Source organism: Semicossyphus pulcher, unplaced genomic scaffold (assembly GCF_022749685.1).
Source record: "Semicossyphus pulcher isolate SPU_LCO1_2020_fin unplaced genomic scaffold, fSemPul1.0.p SCAF_6, whole genome shotgun sequence".
In the NCBI taxonomy this organism is placed as follows: Eukaryota; Metazoa; Chordata; class Actinopteri; order Labriformes; family Labridae; genus Semicossyphus; species Semicossyphus pulcher.
Window position 1 is genome coordinate 12,097,228 of NW_027211737.1, and position 13,995 is coordinate 12,111,222.

Sequence of the window (13,995 nt, forward strand, 5' to 3'; positions counted from 1 at the left end):
TTTATCAGGGAGGGACAATTTAAATCATCAGTCCACACTGTTGCAGTTATTATTACAAGACAGCCACGTACATTAATTTATCTCCATTAAACATATGACTATACATGGCCTAAAGGAAAGGTCATCACCTACACACCTGTCACTGACCCTGTTGAATTCAGTCCAATGACAAAATGAGATTGACTCTGAGCCAAAGTCAGAGGTCAGTGACACACACGCATGCTTCATTTACCACAAATCTCTGACACACACACACACACATCACATCAGTGAGAGTCTTGTTAGTTTTGAGGGGAGAAAACGAAGGGTGTTGACTTGAGTTAGAGGTAGGTTTGTGTAATTGGATAGAGAGGAGTAACAAGAATGAGAGACAGCAGCACCGGTGTTGACACCTCTAGCCTTTTCCTCAGGATCAGATTACCAAGTGGAAGCACACACACTCTCTGACAACATATCATTATAAAACAGCTGAGAAGAGCTCGACGGATGCTCAGTGAAACAGACACCAATTTGGAGCTCAAAAATCTATCAGAGACTTATTACAGGACATGAAGAGGTGGACAGGGTGACATGAATCAAAGAGAGTCTTTTCTGTGTCATGTGAGAGATCAGAGATGCTGTTTTATTTGAACCATCATGTAAAGAGGGATGAACACAGCCTGTCCCATATAGACCCTGTTTCCTTAATGTCTGTTTGTTCATAAGCAGCAGATTTAAGTCCCATTAAAGGTTGATGATTATAGATAAACCTCATTCTGTAAGACCTATACTTCTCTTAATCTCTTTTTTCCTCCAGTTATACATTGTTTTCTTTGTCATATGCGTCTTGGATGACTGGGATGTCATCTAGCTGTTTTTACTCACATTAAAATTAGCTAACCAAGCTAGGCTAATATTACTCACATTAAAATGAGCAAACTGAACTGTTATTACTCACATTAACATGAGCTAACCTAGCTGTTATTACTCACATTAACATGAGCTAACCTAGCTGTTATTACTCACATTAACATGAGCTAACCTAGCTGTTATTACTCACATTAAAATGAGTTAACCTAGCTGTTATTACTCACATTAAAATGAGCTAACCGAGCTGTTATTACTCACATTAAAATGAGCTAACCTAGCTGTTTTTACTCACATTAAAATGAGCTAACCTAGCTGTTTTTACTCACATTAAAATGAGCTAACCCAGCTGTTTTTACTCACATTATAATGAGCTAACCTAGCTGTTATTACTCACATTAACATGAGGTAACTTAGCTGTTAATACTCACATTAAAATGAGCTAACCTAGCTGTTTTTACTCACATTATAATGAGCTAACCTAGCTGTTTTTACTCACATTAACATGAGCTAACCTAGCTGTTTTTACTCACATTAAAATGAGCTAACCTAGCTGTTTTTACTCACATTAAAATGAGCTAACCCAGCTGTTTTTACTCACATTATAATGAGCTAACCTAGCTGTTATTACTCACATTAACATGAGGTAACTTAGCTGTTAATACTCACATTAAAATGAGCTAACCTAGCTGTTTTTACTCACATTAACATGAACTAACCTAGCTGTTTTTACTCACATTAAAATGAGCTAACCTAGCTGTTATTACTCACATTAACATGAGCTAACCTAGATGTATTACTCACATTAAACAGTCTATGGAGTGCTTTAGTGATTTTCAGCTTACTGTTTAAGTTTTCTGGACTGCTACTTTATTGTTTTTGTTCAGTCTCACTGCACTTGCCTGTCAACCATTGTTTCATGATGCAGCCAGCAGCTGTTTTTCAGTAAAAAGCTTTGACAAAACAACTGCACACTCCACTGCAGAATACAGACACTGTTGCTAATGAGCCAGATATACAGCTATAAAAAGATTATTTGTGCCAGAAACATGTCTACAACTGACTGCTAATTGTTCTCCATACCTTCTGAATGTGTAAATTAGCCACTGTATGCTCACAAGGTGATAATCTGTCAGTGTTGTGTTTTCAGCTTCCAGCCACAAGTGTCCAATAAAAAAAAGAGAGAATTTAAAGTTCAGGCCACTTGGTATGGATTTAACAGATTATTGCATCCTTGAATAGCCCAAGATTAATTTTCTCAAATTCAACTAATTGATTAATTGACTAATTGTTTCATCACTTATTTTATTAGATTGTCCAGCTCACGGCTGTCAATGCACCCCGGGGTGGTCTGGTAATGAGCTGCCATTAGCACCTAATCAGACCATTATCCAGGCTGAAGCCTTCCTCTGCCAAGCTCCGCTTGTGTTTACCTTGGAGTGTAGGTGGACAGGAGAGATTGTGGTGCAGGTCTGTGTGTCTTTGTTTGGGAGCAGGTCTGTGTGTCTTTGTCTGGGTACAGGTCTGTGTGTCTTTGTTTGAGGCGTGTGGGAGTCACCCTGCACGTCTCTGTCAGAGGCAGGTATAAATACTGACGTGTGACCTTTTTTAGACCGAGTAGTTAGCGTCCCATCCCGGAGCCAGCCGAGTCTGCTGCAGTGATGTAACACTCTGCTGCTGACCTGCTTAAACACAATTTGTAATCATTAGTGTCATCACCAGACCTAATTATTATCAATACTTTCATTTTTGGATATTTAATTTAACATTAGAAAGTGTGTTTCAAGTTTGTCACATTGTCAAGCTTGCTTTTTAGGATATGGGGGGGGGATTTTCAGAATACTTTGTAGTACTGATGTGTCCTCCTTGCTCCCATTTACATGTGATTATGTTGTTAAAGTAAGCAGAGGAAGGAAATGCATTTGTTTTAGTGAAGAGCTCTCAGCAGCTGTCCTTAGAGTGCAGCGCTGAGAGCTTTGTGCATGTGTTTGTTCGAGAAGCTGAGCGAGCGAGAGCGTGTGCCACCAGCTTTTTGTGATTTTCATGTCTTAACCTTAATGCCAGAGTTCAATCATGTAGCCTTTGGGTGCCTGCCAGGCCTGGCACAGATTAAAGAATAGAGGGATGAGGTGAAGTGTCTTCTCTTTGCTCAATCTCTCTCCAGAGCCTGAGAGAGGCAGAATAACGGAGTGATTGACTGCAGAGATTTTTAAGAGGAAAAAAACAAAGATGGGGGGAAAGAGTGACACAATAGTATTTGTTTGTATCAGTGGTAATATTCAGCGTGGCGTCATGCATTAGCTCAGCACACTGCAGGGGACTGAGGCTGTTAAGTAACACTGAGTCAAAGTGAAGTAAAAACAGCTCTTTGTTCTTCAGCTACAACTTCCACTTAGTTGTGGAAACACAGAAGATGTTGCATAATCCAACATTTGTTATGATACCTACCATTTGGTATACGTGTGACTTTATCTCTCTTCTTTGTCTTCTTCTTCTCTTTTGACGCCTGTTCATTTTTTCCTCCAACTTTCCTCTTTTGTATAACGCTTCAAAATAGTACAAAATATTTTATTCATGTTTACTAAGGTCACAGGACAGAAATAAACTTTAAGTGCAAGAGAGTGTAGTAAGAGCAATGATTCATATCATGTTTGTGGGGTTACAAACTTTTAAAATATATTTTAGGGGTTGTTTAATTGATTGTGCTGCAACAGCTATTAGAATAATTACCTTGAAATTGAAATTGTAGTCCCCAATAGCTCCTGGATGAAACCATAAATCAGTCAAATGAGACTTAAAATTTGTATTGGTCAGGTTTTTGAGGTGCCAGGAGCAAGAACGGCTAACAGGAGCTAGCTTTAGCAGCTGGGAGAGAGGCTTTCAATTTCCTAAACCTTGCCTTTGTTTTGGCAAATAACTACTTTTACTATAAATTCTCATGTAGAGCTGTCATCAGGTAAAAACACCTGTAAAACGAATGATATTCCCATCATACTCAGCTGCACTTTGAGTTTAGTGGTAGTTAGCAATGTTAGCATGTTAACGTGCTAAACTGGTGCTAAATGTTACACCTGCGAAATATCCGCATGTGGACATACAGATGAAGCATTTTGCAGTTATGGCTTCACATTTTCTCTTCTTGTGTTTAATTAGAAAAAGTTTTTATTACATGAACATATTATAAGAATGAGTTCTGCATTTGGATGTGTTAAACAGATAATGACAAATACAACAGCAGTGATTTTTTCACATTTACTTGAGTTTTAAATGATATTCTTGTCTGCATTCTTCGCACTCTGTGATCAGATCTCACATTTTAGAGTCACCATGTAAAGCTGGTGAGTAGGTGGGAAGGTGGAAGTGTTATTGCAGGTCCCCAAAAGTGACATAACTGCACAACCAACTTTTATTACTTTTTCAAAGTAACAGAGGTAACAAGCCTCTCTTTCAGGCTGGTGCAGTTTTCTTCCTCTCAGCTCAATATTAATGCACAAAGTTGAACACAATATAGAGATGCATTTACACCTGGCTGACCCTGTTTGTGCTGTTTTACTGATCCATTTTGAACCAGGTGTAAAAAGGCTGAAGAGCTGCGCTTTAGACGCTGTGCACTATTTATCTGGAAGTTTTTTCTCTTCTTCCTTCTCTTAGGTGAAAGCCCTTACCCTGTTTGTGACCCATTACCCTCCTCTGTGTGAGCTGGAGCGAGTGTATCCTGAACATGTGTCTAACTACCACATGGCTTTCCTTCTCAATGAACCCGACATCGCGACTGACACTGACGGTGTGTGTGAAGGCATCTTGTGCACCTGAAGAAGCTTTGAATGTCTTTTGGTGGAAACTGTAAAATTGACAGTCAATCATGACCACTTCACACTTTGTATTTAAATTTGTATATTTATGTGTGTATGCTGACAGATGGAGAGATTCAGCCAGAGTTCATCACCTTTCTCTACCAGTTAACTGAAGGAGCTGCGGGGCGGAGCTATGGCCTCAATGTCGCCAAATTGGCTGACATCCCCGACCCTATACTGCACACTGCTGCACGCAAAGCCCGAGAGCTGGAGAGCATGGTCAACGCCAGGAGGTAAAGTTAACACACATATGCACCCTGACTGGAGACTCCAATAATTTAACACACATAGATCAGTTTTAAAGTCCAACTGTGCAAGGGAAACATTGTTAAATAGAGAAATGTTGTGGCTCTGTGAGAATATTTCAGACGACTTCATCAGGGTTATCTGGATTTAGACTTGTTTGAACTGGGACTCCTTTAAAACACGGTATTTCACCCGGGGGCGGTGCCTGCGTCACACAGAGTGTTGTGTGTCTGACGCGTGTTCTCGTCAGCTCGCATTCATCGTCTTGTCAGTTTTCAGATAAGTTAGCAAAACCGTAACCTTCAAAATTGTTTATTATCCTAACTTTTGCTTTAACTCCAAGATTAAACCTACAGGAGAGCTCACGCCTGATTGTAACTTCAAACAGATGATTTTTTATTTTCTGTGATCACTGATTTACAAAGATACACTTAGATTCCAGCTCATTGTACTGCTGGCACGGCTACAACCGTGACTAGACCCTGCAGATTTTCAAATGAACTCTACCTGACTGTTGATATATTCTTAAATTGACCATCAGAAAGTTATACTGGAAAGTATGAACAACTAAATAGTGCTAAAATATATTGACATTTAGATTTAGACTAAATTATGTCCAACAACAAACATATAGTCAGATGGGGGTCTGTTCTCTGATGTCAGTGTAGTATCTTGCATCAATAGATGCCCAGCCCAAATGAGCTTACAGGGCAGTAAGCTTCCATGTACATGCATGAGATGCGATCACTTTGTTGACAAACTGCTGACGTTGGGGTTGTAGGATTTAACCTACGTTATCAATAGACTAGGGTAACTTCATTCTTTATAGCCCCATTTGCCCCGTTGGGCAAACGTTACCAAGCGCTCCGCGCGTGAGGCTTGTTTCAATGGAAAACTATTACCGTAAAGTTAGCTAACAGTTAGTGCTGAGACGACTGACGGTCACGGAGCTCACTGACGCGTTCACTGTTATCCTGTTTTTAGGGAGTCCCGGTTTGAACTAAACGGGTTATAAAAGGAAACCTGTGTTACAAACTAGAGGTGTGAAGTTTCAGAGATTTGTGTTTGCCTGGCAGGGAGGGTCTATGTGGGCGTTTGGACTGCAAACAGCTCTGCATTAAAATAACGCACAGGGCTGCATAGGTTTGGGCATGTTTTTTTAGGTATCAGTGAGTGAAACGTAGGAAGGCTTATCAAGCAGCAAAACACTGCACAGCAATACAACATACTCTGTGTGTGAACTGGCCTTATTCAAATTAATTAGGCTGCATAAGACCGACTTTAGCCGAGCTTGAACTACCCAGCCCCCTGAACAGATGACCACTACAAGATTGCATCATGGGAAACACAAGATCCAGAGTTTATTAAAGACTAAAGTCAGAATATCTCAGCTTCTGCGCTTTTGATTTTTTCTTGTTTTTTGGGGGGGCTTTGCCTGTATTGAATAGGACAGCTGAGGAGGAGATGTCATGCACCAAATGATCAGCAGACTGGGAGTCGAGCCTGCGATCAGTGCGCCGAGGACTGTAGCCTCTGTATCTGGGGCGCCTGCTCTCCCAACTGAGCTAAGCCAGTGCCCCTGGTGCCATTGGTCTTTCACAAGTGGAGGAGTCCCTTTACCCCTTTAATCCCTTTAAACGCTCACGAGATCACAAAATATCCTGTGTTTGTGCTTTTGCAGAGATTTTCAAACAATCTTAAGAGCTAATGGAGCTTGACAGCTGTAAACTAAGAGTCAAACGTGCGTCATGAAGAAACAAAACTCGGAGCAGCTCAACCAACTCTAAATTGAGTGTTTATTTGAGCTGTCACACTCAAATGAAGTTGATTTCATTCTTGTGCCAATACTTATGGAAAATCAGACTGGGGACAAATAACTGGTGCTGCTCAGACTTTGTGAAGCTCTTTGATGGCGGTTTGGGATCGACTGCTCGGCCCAAATCTGCTCTGAGAAATGCAAAAAGAGTTGATGATTTTAGTTTTATGCAAACAAACGTGTCAACTTAATTTTCAATGTTTTTAGCAGAAACAGGATTCATTTGATATCGTCTGACATGCTTTGACAGAATTTGTCAAACTTAATTCACTGCTGATTTTCTCCTGGGGGGTCCAAATCTTATTTTCCCTCGGCTAATTTAATTTTCCAACTATGAAGAGAGTTTGCACAAATTGGGAAAGGAAGAGAAAATGTATTTTATAAATAAATTCACATGTATTAATGCTGAGTCTTTCTATTAGGATTAACCACACACTGCCAGGCAGAGATATTCCACTTAAAACTGAGTTAGGAAGAGAAAATGTGGTGAATTCTCAGTATTTTTCTGAGTCTGTCAAAATGTTGGCATACAACACTTTCTCTTCTTTCTCTGTCAATTTGTTCACAGCATCTCCTCGCTCTGTAACAGACAGCTTGCTGGGAGTTGAGTGGTGCTTAGCCTCTTCCTAAGTAATCCTCACCATATGAAATATCTGTCAGCGCGCACACACACACACACACACACACACACACACTTACACAGCCATACCTCTCTTTCAATGTAATCCTCCCTATATGAAATGTTTGTCCTTTGTTGGAGAGAAGCCCTGCTGAGTACACAAGCATCGCACACAGAGGAGTTGAGCTGCTGCTTGGAGGTTAAGAACAGGGATTTTATTGTACTCTCTCTCGGCTGTGTGTGAGACTACAATGTGTTTAGGCTCAACACAGACACAGCAATGTGAGGACATATAACAGTTTTATAAACCTTTTTTATGCCTCCATCTCTCCAGGAAGCATAAGAAACTTCTCTCAGATGTTTGGAGCATCTCGGACGGATCGTCCCTCATGGAGTGGCAGCAGTCAAACTCTTGACATCCCTGCTACAGGAGTCGGCGCCATCAGAACACATGAAGAAGAGAGAATCAGTGGATGAGACAGCTTCAGAAGGACTGATGGAGAAAAGTTTTCTGCTTTCTTTGCTTCTGAAAAAGATTTTAACATCTCAGGTTCTGGTCGCCATCATCTGTACTGTAGCCTAACTGTCATATCATCAATTTGTACTATTAATAATGTGACATCATTGTGTTTGATGATTAAAACAAAATTACAACACTCTCTGCTCTTTGGGCTTAAATAGAGCACTGCACTGATTTAGCTTTACACGACTACAGCACTGTCTCAATCCTGCTGCAGCAGAAAGGGAGACTATTGTGATTTTTTTTATTCCACATATTCTTCTTGCTAACTTGTTTCTTGCTACATTACCCACAATGCCACTCAACCACTGACAGTTCTATTGGGGATTTGGCAGTGTTATGCAAAAGGAGAGGCTCCTGTAGCCTTGGGTCCCCAGTTTCGAGCAGAGACTAGGATCTAGCTGGAGATCTTTCTAACTATACAGTGTTACTCCCCAAGATCTGTAAACAAACTTTCATCAGTAAAATCTTTCAATAAGAACAACTTTTCTCTTCTTCGGGTAGTAACCCTGAAGGAAACGGGTTTTGACATGAGGAGGCCGTTAAACGTTTACTCAGACCGAGTTTTGACGAGGTTGAATTTGTTTATCTTTTTTTTTTATCCATGAATTCATTCTCTGATACAACTCCATCAATAATGCAGGAAAAATCGCTACGTTTGCCACTGAGAGAATCTGCATTACATCTCTAGCTCTCTCACTCACTTTTACTCTCTCTCTCTCTCACTCATACACACACACACACACACACACACACTCACGCTCCGCCTTTAATTCCGCCAACTCCAGGATCAGCGCGCATCACCGGAGAGAGAGAAAGATAGAGAGACCTAGAGGGGGAGAGCGCTTGTGTGTGTGTGAGAGAGAGAGAGTTAACCACTGTCAAAGCCGATTACAGTTTATCGGGTATGTGATTCTGTCACTGTCTGTGCACTTGAGGGTTCTCCCCTTTGTTAACGACACGCCTCTCTCTTTCTCCTGCTTGTTAGTGGTTGTTTATTTATAGGAGCGTGCTTTTGTCGGCAAGCAGCATGGATTTATTCTAGTGCTTGTGGGACTCGGACAGCTTTACTATGAGTTCCTCTGCAGAAGCGCTCCCGTCAGCGGAGCAACTTTTCCGTGCGCCACGGCGCCCCTGATCCGCGCGTCTCTCGGTGCCAAAGTTTACACGCAAAGCCCCTCATGCATGCGATGATGGGCTCGCGGTGAAAGCACCATTATCCAACTTTTTTTCTCTCTTCCGAACCGCACGACAAAATGCAGAAGAGCGTCCGCTACAACGAAGGGCACGCGCTGTTTCTGTCGTTGGTCGCGCGTAAAGAGGGGACTAAGCGCGGCTACCTGTGCAAGAAGACGGCGGAGAACAGCCGATGGCACGAGAAGTTCTTCGCCCTCTACCAGAATATACTGTTCTACTTCGAGAACGAGCAGAGCGCGCGACCAGCCGGGATTTACCTGTTGGAAGGATGCACCTGCGAGCGCACCCCGGCGCCCAAGATGTCCACCACTGGGAAGGAAGCGCTGGAGAAACAGGTGAGATGTTTAGGTTTTGAATCCACAAAACACTGAGTAAAAGTTCCAATAATGTTTCTTTTCTAATGCCTCAACTTCCCAAGATCTGTTCATAGCCAGGTGACGTAATAATGGGGCCACACTGAACTGGTGCAGCCACTGGTTGTATGGTGGTACGAAAGAATTAACAGACATGCAAACCAGAGCTAGTTTTTCAGATACATTATGGTTTCCACAGATTCATACTGATTGTTGCTGGTTTATTCGACTTCTTTTAATATAATGAAAACTACAAGAACAAAGTGTTACATCACCCTCATACAGACGCCCATGTAAAAAAAAAAAAAACAAGTGGCTCATGCAGCATCAGCATCTCTGCTCTCCACTGTTTCAACAAGCTCTGCAGTGTCAAGAGCTCCAAGTGCATCCTCCCCGAACAGGTGACACATCCCCACAGGACTCAGATGTGCAAATGGGAGCTGGCAGGCAGGAGAGAGAGGTTTTCCTCAGCATGTCTTTTTCAGATTCAAAACAATTTCTTACTTTTCAGCAGCCATACTCTCGCTTTTTTTTTTGTAACGCTTTGTTGCAGCAACCCCCAAATTAGCTTGATTTGTAAACTTTAAACATAGGACGGAAGTTTAAACCCAACAGTCCTGTCATATTTTCATCGTAAACATGAGGAGGTTACGCTTTTCGCCATTTTGGAGGATCAATACACATTTCTATGTAGCTAAAAGTCAAGTCGAATCAAAGTCTGATTTATAGTGAGAGGCAGAGAGTGCACTGCAGCAACAGGTTCTTCTTTAACCCCTTGAGTGCCATAAAGTTAGATAACACATACTTAACACAGCATTTATATTTTATATGTTGCTGAACCGGCACTTCAATAAATCTTTATCATCTTTACATTTAATGCAATATTAATTCCCAGGCCGCCATCTTTATTTTATAGCTGTTACATTATCCAGATATCCTCTTTTAGTTATACACACGCTGCAGCGTGAAATATTCAGCGTCTTTACAAACCTTGTGATGTCATCTGAACTATAAAATAAAGCTGTGCATGTTTGTGCAACTTGGATTTAATACCAGCCTCATTGATATGCAGTTGAAATATTTGGACCAAATGTGTTGGTGGCTGTGGCTCGAGATGTCGCAGCATTTTGGCTCAAACAGTAACATTGATCTTGTTGCTAGGAAACATTTGAATTAGCATTTGCACATGCATTTCATTGAGAAAAAATGGAACATGCATGCACTGGTCACAAGTAAATCGTCATTAATAGAGTTCTATCAATGAAAGAATCAATCATAGTTATATATATATATTTTTTTAGCTGGCCTCAGGGTCTGTTTGCATGTAAGTGCACAGGCGTCATTCCCATTTAAAGGGAGGGGCGGGGGGAGGGAGGGGTACACCCAGAGAGCATTGACTTTCTACAGTTTGTTCAAGTATTAAAGGGATGGTGAGCAGATGCACAATTAATCTATGAGAAGTAAAAAATAGCCACAAATCATCATCATCACGCAGAAAGTATCCCTCTGTGCACACTCCCACCTTCTCCTACAGCACATGCCTGTCTCTTTAACGGTACAGCACGTGTAAAGACAATTCATTCCAGATGTGTGCAAGTGGAGGAAAAAGGCTTCAGGAGCGCCAGGAGCCGGTAAAGGAAGTCATACATAAAGTAAAAGGAGCTGTCTGCATTTCTGGTGGTTATTAATCATGATGGCAAGAGGTTGAGGCTAAATTACACGTGGTTTCAATTGCTAATATTGGCCCTGATGTGAGCCTAAAGCCTGTCTCTTCTGATGCTACTGAACTTGGGAATTATAATGTCTTATTTCTTGTCTCTCTGTCTCCACATCTGTCTCACTCTCACGCCACAGCTGTGATCTTTAATTAGGGTTATTTTCAATCTGCCCTCAGCTAAGACCCCATGTGCTGCCATGTGACCTTATATCTACATATCCAACGCACACAGGAGGAATAAACCAAATATTGATGATAGTGTTTTTGCTCATGTGTGGACGCTTGGCTCGATCACGTTAAATCAATTTTCAATCAGTTAAAGTTCAGTTTGCTCCTCGGTTTCTTTTCTTTGTGCGACGCTATGGTGGGATAAAGTGAGAGAAGGCACCTCCATGCTTCCATCTTGCTCTTCACGGTTGTTCTGTGCAGTGGAGTGAGTCTGCCAGCAACCTGCAGTATCACACCCCCACAGTGAGCCACAATGCAAGCACACAAATAACACACCGCACACACACTGCCTCTCTTTCTCTTTCTGCCGTACTCTCAGAGAGACACAAACCCTTCACATCATTTGGAGAGCGTTCACACTGGTTTGAATGGTTTCCACAGCGACTGCGGATGTGCATTGACTGACTGATGTGAACAGGTGTGTGTGTTTGTATGTAAAAGGCCTTTAGTTTTAGCGGTGTATAATTGTTAAACTGTCCCTCCCCCTGTCCTGAAGCGTCTGGTTGGTTATTGATCTCAGAGAGAAGAGCAGTTCATCAGAGGCCATGAACCAGGGGAGATGAGCGTTACATAAAGTGAAGTCTGTTTCCTGATCACCTCCCATATGGCAACATTTTTGCTGAGCTATTCAAAAGCCTGGTGATGCTTTTTTTTAATGTTGTAGAAGCAAAACGTCATTGCAGCTGAAGGACTTTCGAGGTCTATGTGTTAAGAACATCATCTGCAGTTGCCTAATTGTGCCAGAATCCAAACAAATCAAGGATGAAATCAATGCAGCTGCAGAGGCTGTTTCAAATTACAGCTGAAAATTAGAAACCTCCCGGCACTCCGAGGTTTCTTCAAAGGAAAGTTTTTCTTGCGGATGATTCCCACAAATTTTTTTATCAGTTTTTAAAATCAGGATTTAGCATGCCACTCTGGCAAGGAGCGGGCCAGTCCTGTTCTTTTCCCTTAATTTCTTAGATTGAGTGTTAAAAGCTGAAAGGCCTTGGCTGGACAACTGCATGGGTTTGAGAATCTTCATGGGTGGCGCTTAGTGGTTCAATCTCCTTCCCCAGCACATGCTGGAGTGTCATCTTCTTTGGACCCTCATAACTATTGCATATAGCTCGCTTCCATCAGTGTGTGTGTGTGTGAGAGAGAAAACCGCTTATGTATATAACTGTTTTTTGCATCGTACTCTTATTTTGTTTTTAACTTTATTTTTGCATTTAACTTTCTCCTGGCAAGTATATTTAATTCTGGCATTTATATCTTAATCACCATAGATCCACTTCTCAGCATTTCATCTTTATCTTTATCTCTTATTTTTATTATATATAGAATGCACATATTTGACATTTTTCTCTATCTTATGCCATATATTTCTTGATGCTTTCTCTGTGTCAGAGCAACTGTAATCCCCCCGGGGATTCATAAAATATTTCTGATTCTGGTTCTGTATGGTGGCTCTTAAGTGCAAAATGTATCATTTATGAAAAAAACCCAAAACAAATGCATGTGTTTTTTACAGTAATGTATCTGCCACTTTCAATCTCTCATTGTGATTGGATGCCAGTGACATCACTCTCAGTAATTTGTTGTGTAGACTTAGCTCAGGTGTTCTTGCCACAGTCCATCAAAGGGTTCCATCCATTTTTTTATCATCATTTTTTCGGGCAATTCTGCAGAATTGAATTGCAGAAACTTTATTTATAGGACAGCTGAAGAGAGGCAGGAAATATTGGAAGAGGAGAGTAGGAGATGATATGCAGCAAGGGGCCAAGGGCAATAGTCGACCTGCGGCCGCTGCGTCGAGGACTGTGGCCTCTGGGGCGCCTGCTCGACCAACTGAGCTGAACCATTGCCTCGCCTTTTACATTTTTCACTGCTACTTGTGTGTGTTTCTTTTGAAGTAGTGAGGACACACTCACACTTCTAGTATTTTTGTTCAAAAGAAAGTGTTAAAAGAGACAACAATTAATCCATTTTGGAAGTCTCTGTATTTTTGTTGTGCAGCCAGATGGCTGTGTATACTACAGCAACATGTTTGATTCACTGCCGGAGTTTTGATTCATGCAGGAAGGCAACACATGTGTAAAATAACCAAAACCAGCTGCTTTAATTATTCTCTAAATTTAAACTCTGAGATTTAATTGTTTCCTAAAATGTTTACATTTTTGTTGACCTCTCTGTTTTTTTTTGTTTTGTTTTGCAACTAAGGGCCACCGTAGAAAAGACAGCTAAAACATGGGACATAACATTTTCCATTACTGTCAGATCTGACAGAATGGGCTAATATACTGTATAGTGTGGTTTTGGTGAGCTATATGCACATGCATGTTCTGTCTCTTTCCTCACTTGAGTTGGTGCAAGAGAGGTGACACTGTACAGCTGAAGTGTCAGTGCTGACTTCCTGTTGCATGCATGAGCGAGTGTAATTATTTCTCATTAGGAAGCTCCTTTAACTCTAAACGCCCCCCTCAGAGCCTCTGGTTCCTTTCTCTCTCTCTTGCTGCTATCTTCTGCATCATCGAACCAATCAGACCCAGAGTCTGATCTGCTCTCCTCCGCAGGCTGCTTTTTATTTTCCGTCTTGTATGTCACAATGGACATAATT

At 41.4% G+C, this 13,995-nt stretch overlaps 2 protein-coding genes across 4 annotated transcripts in view; both read left to right on the forward strand.

Annotated features, from left to right (window-relative positions):
* msh3 (mutS homolog 3 (E. coli)) overlaps window positions 1-8,010 on the forward strand; it is a 48,748-nt gene extending 40,738 nt beyond the window's left edge. The window contains exons 22-24 of the mRNA XM_069683263.1: window positions 4,498-4,630; window positions 4,765-4,933; window positions 7,716-8,010. Coding sequence (XP_069539364.1) covers window positions 4,498-4,630; window positions 4,765-4,933; window positions 7,716-7,797 — 384 coding nt within the window. The 3' untranslated portion in view covers window positions 7,798-8,010. The remainder of the gene's footprint in view (window positions 1-4,497; window positions 4,631-4,764; window positions 4,934-7,715) is intronic.
* An 830-nt stretch (window positions 8,011-8,840) lies between these two features.
* rasgrf2b (Ras protein-specific guanine nucleotide-releasing factor 2b) overlaps window positions 8,841-13,995 on the forward strand; it is a 49,624-nt gene continuing 44,469 nt past the window's right edge. For 2 of the 3 annotated variants that reach the window (XM_069682552.1, XM_069682553.1), the window contains exon 1: window positions 8,843-9,433. In XM_069682552.1, the coding sequence (XP_069538653.1) occupies window positions 9,158-9,433 (276 nt within the window). In that variant the 5' untranslated portion in view covers window positions 8,843-9,157. Of the gene's footprint in view, window positions 9,434-13,995 lie in introns of all 3 variants that reach the window. The other variant, XM_069682554.1, reaches the window with a different exon arrangement.